This window comes from Equus przewalskii, chromosome 1 (genome assembly GCF_037783145.1).
Source record: "Equus przewalskii isolate Varuska chromosome 1, EquPr2, whole genome shotgun sequence".
Classification (NCBI taxonomy): domain Eukaryota; kingdom Metazoa; phylum Chordata; class Mammalia; order Perissodactyla; family Equidae; genus Equus; species Equus przewalskii.
The window spans coordinates 156,785,606-156,793,565 of NC_091831.1; the positions used below are offsets into that span (position 1 = coordinate 156,785,606).

General features: G+C 38.5%; 1 protein-coding gene across 1 annotated transcript; it reads left to right on the top strand.

Moving 5' to 3' along the window:
* Positions 1–1,482: 1,482 nt before the first annotated feature.
* Positions 1,483–2,451, top strand: LOC103562233 (olfactory receptor 11G2-like). The gene has a single exon (XM_008537220.2). The coding sequence runs from the start codon at positions 1,483–1,485 to the stop codon at positions 2,449–2,451; it is 969 nt and encodes a 322-aa protein (XP_008535442.2).
* Positions 2,452–7,960: the final 5,509 nt, after the last annotated feature.

A 7,960-nucleotide genomic window follows, 5' to 3' on the forward strand; every position in this document is an offset into this window, starting at 1 on the left:
TAACATCTCAATCATCAAATAAAAGAGTTAGCCATCTACATGGTCTGACCTAGGAATCCTGATATTATCTTCCTATAAAAAATATGTCAAGGGACCTCCCTAACTCAGGATCTTGGATTCCCACCTTGAAAACACTTCCTCGATTTACTAAATATTCCTTATAAAATGCAAAAATATTTTCAGGAGTGAAAAACAAATCAAAATTCAGCAAAAATATATGACTTTTACTGTTAACCTCTTGATTATAAGCTCCATGAATGCAAGATCTTTCATATCCACAGCTGTTTCTCCAACAATTAAGTGACCACTTGACACAATGAAGAAGTTTAAGAAATATTTTTGAATTAGTTACTTTGCCTAATGTAATAGTTCATAGTAGGTTCCTGAGGAGGAAAATTGAGTTTTGATTCAATAACAACTACTTGGGATGGAAGTAGTCAAAGAGAGAGAGAGGCAGGAAGTTCCTTATTTCAGATTTGCCCAAATAGGAAAGGCCTAGATGGGGCTTAGTGAGATGTAAAAAGATACTGAAGATCTGTCCAAAAGCGAGAAAAAGGAACATGTGGAAAGAGCTGTGAAGAAAGGAATACGGAAATCCTCACGAAAATGTAAAACCTATCTTTCCATTTTCCTTGCAGCCAATGTGACTAGGGCTACCTAGTACAGGCACGCTGAACTTAGCCACAGTCACTCAGACCAGCTGCTCTCCCTTAGGTCAACTGACAAAATGGGCATATCTAGTGCGTGAAAGTATAGCAAAATATCTAGCCAGAGCAATTTAGAGGCCAAGGTGTAGAACTCTTTCTCACAGTGTATAGTGCATCCAGTAGCCTAAAAAGGAAAAGAAGCATTTTTTATATTAAACAGTGGTATAGATACATGAAATAGCAGAAAGACGATATACCCTGGAATGATAGAGGTATTTTTTAATATCATTTAAAACACCATGAGTAACCTGGAGGAACTGAAAATGAAAATCAAGATTAATTTATGTCCTGTCATGGCACTACATTGAGACAAAGTCTTTTAAAATATCTTGATTTTTTTTTTATTATATCAGTTATAAATCATAAAGAATCAGGTATCCATAGTACTGTTGAAAGAGGTTCACGTGCACAAAAATGTAGTATCAATAGTGCCGGTAAATAGATGAAAGAGTAGACTAATATAGGTAATTTAGCAGAATCACAAAAGTTTAGTCTAGTCTAGTGTCTTTAGAAAGGTAATTTAGCAGAATCACAAAAGTTTAGTCTAGTCTAGTGTCTTTAGAAAGGTAAAAATTTGTCTCTGATTCATGTTTCCCTCTTTTCTATTATTGTGACTTTTGAAAGTTAAATATGTTCAGAGGCTCAGTCATAAAAGTCAGCTTTGCTGCTTAAGCAAAGTGTGTTTACTACTTTATGAAACAAAAGATTTTAAAATTTGGTGTTTTCAGGAAAAACCAATATACTCCACTAAAATGCAATAACCAATGTCATCTCCATGCCTTCCCGACTAATGAATGTGTCCAGCAGAGAAACCACCAGCTCTATCAGCCACTTCATCCTCATGGGCTTTCCCTCAAGCCCAGAAATTCAGTTCCTCTACTTTGGGCTCTTCTCAGGAGCCTATATCTTGACCCTGTTGGGGAATGCAGCCATCATCTGTGCTGTGTGTTGGGACTGGCGTCTTCACACTCCCATGTACATCTTCTTGGGGAATTTCTCTCTCTTGGAAATATGTTATGTTACTACAACCATCCCTAACATGTTGGCTAACTTCCTGTCCACTAGCAAGTCCATCTCCTTTGTGAGTTGTTTTACACAGTTCTACTTCTTCTTCTGTTTTGGGTATGATGAAGGCTTCTTCCTTTGCATCATGGCCTTTGACAGGTACCTTGCCATCTGCCGTCCTCTACATTACCCACACATTATGTCTAAGCAGCTATACACTGGTCTTGTCATCTTCGGATGGTCATGTGGGTTCATCCTCTTCCTAACCCCAGTTGTTCTCATTTCACAGCTGCCCTATTGTGGTCCAAATATCATCAATCATTTTGTGTGTGATCCTGTCCCATTGATGATGCTGTCCTGTTCTGCAGACATCATCACTCAGCTCACTTACTCTACTTTCAATGCTGTTTTCATGATTGGAACCCTTCTCTTTATCCTTTGCTCCTATGCTCTGGTGATTCTGGCTGTGCTCCGGATGCCCTCAGAGGCTGGCAAATGCAAGGCTTTCTCAACTTGTGCTTCTCATCTGGCAGTTGTCACCTTGTTTTATGGCTCCATTTTGGTGATGTATGTTAGTCCTGGATCAGGACATCCAATGAAAACTCAGAAATTCATTACCTTGTTTTATTCTGTGATAACACCTCTATGCAATCCTCTAATATATAGCCTCAGGAACAAGGAAATGAAGGCTGCTCTGAGGAAAATGTTCAGGACTGAACAAGGTGTCCATAAAATATAAATGAGAGCCAAATTCCATCTCTCAAATGCAACTTACGCTAATAAGACATGAGTGATATATTTAACTATAAATTCATTGTTTTATCAAGAAAGAAGTATAATGAGGATCCATTATAATCTTAAACACCACTCACCACAAGATTCAGCAGTGTTATTTCAGGAATATATTTTAACGAATGAATTCAATTTTGTTTTGAAGTTAATATCAAGTGAGCGAAATTTTACATACCTAAGCCAACTATTCCCTCTATATGTAATTCACTTTCTAACAAGAAGACAGAGTTCTGCTTTGTATAATCTAGTTGAATCAACCAATACACATGTAGTAGAGATCATAAATTTCTTTGAGGATTAACACTATAAGCCAATAATTCTCCACTGGAACATATTGACTGATAAAGAAGGCTCAAGTTTGAAGGAAGTCCACTTGCTGGAGTGTAGCATGTGTCGTTACTTTCAGGAAACAGACTAATAGCCTTAGTGGGATATTAGTGATTTTTCAGAGTGTACAGGACAAGGATTAAGAATTTAAAGTGCATTAGTTCCCTGGAATATAGGAAGGATAAGAGCTAAACATAAAGACCAGGGCATTATTCAGGGCATAACTCACTGCAGGGTAAATCCAGTTTAAACAACAGCTTCTAGTACCATATGTGGTTTAGTGTTAGTCCTGTGTGACTTATTTTAATACTTCCATAAGCATCCTTAAAACCATTTCTATAAAATGTTTAATTAACATTGTTGCTTTAGCTATGACTTTTATTTTGTACTGTTACCACTTTTTTCAAACATGACTCCACAAAACATAATTAAAAGGAATCATCATATAAAGTGCAATTTATAGAATTTTAATTTGTAGTCTTCAAGAAGTCATTTGCTACACAAAGTGAGGTGCAGCAACAATTGGATTTCATTTATTAAGGAACCTGGGTTGAGAATATTATCTGAGCTTGAATGTCAGGATTTCTAAGTTCTGAAAAAGAAGTCACTGTCTTTATTCTGCTTCAATAAGAAAAAATTAAATAGCTAAACAATTGCTTGTAAACTACTTTGAATTGGAAGAAAATGTAAACAATTTTTAACTTCACACAAACTAATTTCAATGGTAGGTTTAAAGTGCTGATCATTTTAATGCTGATTTTCATCTCTGGAGCTTAAGGAGTGTCCATGCCAGTTCCATTCATCTTTCTTAATTATATAAGATAAAGGGATAAGAATTAATGATTCTTAATAAAATATTGTGTTGATTATTATGAAGGTATACAGTGCCTATATTTGTAATTGTCTTTTACAATTATTAGTTAATTATTAGCCAAGTTTTCTTCACTCGTCTTAAATTCTACCTCATTTAAGTTTGCCACCACTTGATAGACTTGTAAATTATTTGGTACATTAAGAAGCATTTCCTTAAGAGACAGACCTACCTTTATTGCACCAATATCTCTTCTTTGGTTAGTACCTATGACTTCATGGTGGGAAACGAGGTTTCATAACCAGCTGACAAGAAGGAAAAGAACGTCAGGCTTGGTTCACAGACAGATTGTCAGAATATATAATAGCGCAGGGATGAAATGTACTACTGCTGCCTACAGCCCCTTGAAGGGCTGTCCACAGAGTGGAGTGGAGGAGGAAATCCTCACAAAGCAAAGAGCTGGGAGAAACCCACTTAGTTATCTACTTTTGTATGTTGGGAGAAATAGCCTGCTACACAAGATAAGGATAGTCACAGACTAATGACTCCTGCAAAAATTTTCACTGATTGATCAGAGACCCATAAGGAACCAGATAGGAAAATCAGAGCCAATGAAGGTTGAAGAGGTAGCATATGGATGAACATATGAGAGTGAGCCCAAAGTATGCAGATCTAAATCAATGTTCATTGGTGAGGATCCTCCACAATGGAGGCAGTCAACAGCCAGGTAGAAAGAATGAGTCATCTAGGATGTCTTGGGCAGCTCTGACCTCCTTCACCTCAGTGCTTACGCAAAGTGCTCATGAAGAGAGTGGTAGGGATGCAGGTTATGTATGAGCCACAAAATATAGGCACTCTCTTATCAAAGCTAGTTAAGCCAGTGAGATACTGAGGATGAAGCCTCAATGAAAGACCAAGATTAAGCCCTCAAAATGGTTTACTCTTTTGAGAAAACCAACAAGCAATAAGCAATAAATTGATGACATCAAATTCCTTTCATTACGGCAAGTGCAAAGATTTGTCCTTTCTGTGATTGTATTTTTTTTTTCTGGATGTGGGTTAGACTTCCTTTTCTACATAGCCTCTGTCTGCACCACGATATTCATGCTTACAGAATACCTGATTTACTAATATGGGATCCCTGCATAACATTACCACCCAGTGAAGTGAAACAACAGGTACATGATCATAAGATTCACTGGCCCTACCACATATGTGGAAGCAGTCTACTTGATAGAAGTTTTCGATAGTGTTGTTCAGGAATTCCGACTCCCGGTTACCCTGTTTACAGCAGAGAGGAACCCTGCCAGGTCTTTCTGCACCATCCTCTTACCCTTCAATGCCAAATCAGACAATGCTCTACTGCTATTCATAGGGTTTTCATGGCCTATTTTTATGGAAGACGGTAGCCATATCCTTTTTCCTAGTCTGTCTTAGTCTGAAAGTTCTGCTGAAACCTGTCCACTATGGGTGACCCTGCTGGTATTTGAAATACTGGTGGCATAGTTTTCAGCACGGCCACAACAAGCAGTGGCTACAGTATGACAACTGACAGATGAGAGATGTGGTTCCTGGTTGCTTGATAGAATACAGGAATGCAATATTAAAGTCTAACCACAGTTCCTCAACCTAGGCATTATTGACATTATAGGCTGAATAATTCCTTCTTGTGGGGAGCTGTCCTGAGCAGTGTAGAATGTTTAGCAGAATTCCTGGCCTCCACCTGCTAGATATCAGTAGCAGCCCCAACTGCTATGGGTATGACAAGTTGACTACCTACAATGTCTCCAGACAGTGTCAAATATCTCCTGGCGGGTGGGGGGAACCACCCCCATTTGAGAACCACTGGGTAAGTAAAGATATCAATTTGAGGCTCCACTCCAAGTTTGGGACTCTGTCCTCAAAAAAGTATTACACACATTTAATCAATGGCCAATAAAAGGGGCTTCACCCCCAGCAGCTAAAATTATATCAGTCTGAGAACTAAGAAAATAAAGTAAGTTTGGCTTATAATTCCCAGTGATTGACTTGCAGAATTTGTTCTTGCTGCCTCTGCAAATTTAAATTCTGCCATACAAATTATGGTTACAAGGATGCGAGGAGGAGAATCTTGTATGAGGGGACCAAGTAAGAGTTCCATTAAACCTGAAGCTATGACCGCTTATATTTGGAACTCTCTTGTTGGTGGACCAACAGCAAAAGAAGGGATTCATTATACTGGTCAATGTAATCTATTATAATTAGCCATGGTTGCTCATGAGGGAAGCATGTTTAGAGTTGAGAACATTCATGGGGCTTGTTGTGGTGCTTTCATGCCCAGTAATATCATTGAAGAAAATACTATGCACACAGCCTGACAAGGGCAAAGCAACTAAGGGCTCAGAATCCTTAGAGATAAAGCTCTAGATGACCCCAGCAGGTGAGCAACTTAGAGCATCTGAATTGCTCGTCAAAGATGAGGGACATATACAATGGGTGGCAAAGGAGGAAAATGATGGGTACGTGTGATGGCTATTAATTAACCATTCTACATGGAGTCATTTTTATAGATTTCAGGCTACCAGTACCTTGAAGATGCAGAAATAAAATGGACATAATACAGGGAGCAAATGGATTTGAATAGTTCAAGAAGTAGGGGCTATGGCAAAGCTTTTGGTGTCCTGCATTACCTCTGTTCAGCCCAACTCTATTTTCAGTTATAGCTGCCTGGACAGTTGTAAGCTTGGACTCATAGTGATAGTGTTAACCTCAAGAGTTCCACACATCTTTTCACTTTCTGACTTGGAGCCTTTTCCAAAGCCTCTGGGGCCCAGTCAGCTAGAGAGCAAATGCAATCAGAAGATAAAGAAAGTGATAACACAGAGACAACTGTCCCCACCTAACGGGCAGGGGGTGCCAGTGTAAAAGCACCCAGCTTCTTAGACATGCTGGCAGAATCAAGTCCCTGATGCCCCAGTTGCCTACATCAGAGACCTTGAATAAGATGACGTTAGCTCTTTCTGCTTCCAAGTCTCACTCTCACTGCTCTCTATTCCTCCTTCCTAGGTAATCCCAAATAAATGATGCACCTGAGTCTTTATCCGAGGTTCTGACTTGGGGAACCTAAACTAAAACAAATATTAACTTTGATCTTTCGCAGTGATCCCTCTAACAAGCAGAACACATAAATGTTCCTACTGCCAATTTTACACTATTTCCGTTCTTAGACCTTCCATCTTAGCAAATTAGGTATTTGTCTTCCTTTTCATAGGCAAACTCTACACTATTCCCTTGAGCCCATCCTCTCATACATCTTTGTACACTCTAATAGTTGCCTTATCTTTCTCCAGAGTCATCAAACTTATACTTTTACCTTTCCAAAGTCACCTTCTTCAAACATAAGAGACAGGGAAGGTGAGGGATTGAGAGAGAGCCTGAGAAGAGAAACTCTCTGTCTCTGGAATGGATTCACCTTTAGTTGTCCACATTTTTCCTCCATATCTAGATGACATGAAAAAAGAGTCTACAGTCAAACTCCACTTCATCTCTCATGCACCCACCAACCCACTGTGCTCTGATTTCCCACTTCCTCTGCTCTGCTAAAAATGTTATTCTTCATGTTTCTGTTGAGGAATAACAATAATAATCATATGGATATTTTCTTTTAGGTATAAAAGAGTCTTAGTAACTCAGATTTCCAGATCTGCCCTCACTTTCATTAGCCAACCTCATCTTACAACAGAGTAAAGGTACACTTTACATTCTTGTGATTTCCCCCATTAACTTAGTGTGACAATCTCTGTTACAGCCTGGAAACAAAGTTTCTTAGGATCAGTTGGAGCCCTTTGTGAATAAGAGTAAAGGTGAAAAAGTTGAAAAATGTGTGTTACCCCACAATTGCAACTCAAAATCTAGTTAATTTTGAATTTTATGTTGTCATGGAATTAACAGAAGTCTAAACCAACATTTCTCAAACTTTAATATACATATCAATCACCTGTGAGCCTTTTTAAAATGCAGGTTCTGCATTGGTAGGTACAGAGCAGGAGATTCTGCATTTCTGAGAAGTTCCCAGGTGACACTCCTGCTGCTGATCCATAGATTACACTTCAAGTAGCAAGGGTGTATTCATGACCTAATTAAAATGTCAGAGGAAACAAGTTCCTGAATATGAAAGCCTTAGTAATATCTCCAATTGACCCACATCAATAGGAAAAAGTCAGAATTGGGAGAAATTATTGTAAATGAATGTTTCTCTTTCACAGAAGGGTAAAGAGATAGACATCACTGGATTTCTATTAAACTCTACTAAGATTCTATCAGCTAAATAGCATCTTTA

What these genes read in the sequence shown, in the direction of transcription:
- LOC103562233 (XM_008537220.2), top strand. Translation starts at nt 1,483, where the DNA reads ATGCCTTCCCGACTAATGAATGTGTCCAGCAGAGAAACCACCAGCTCT.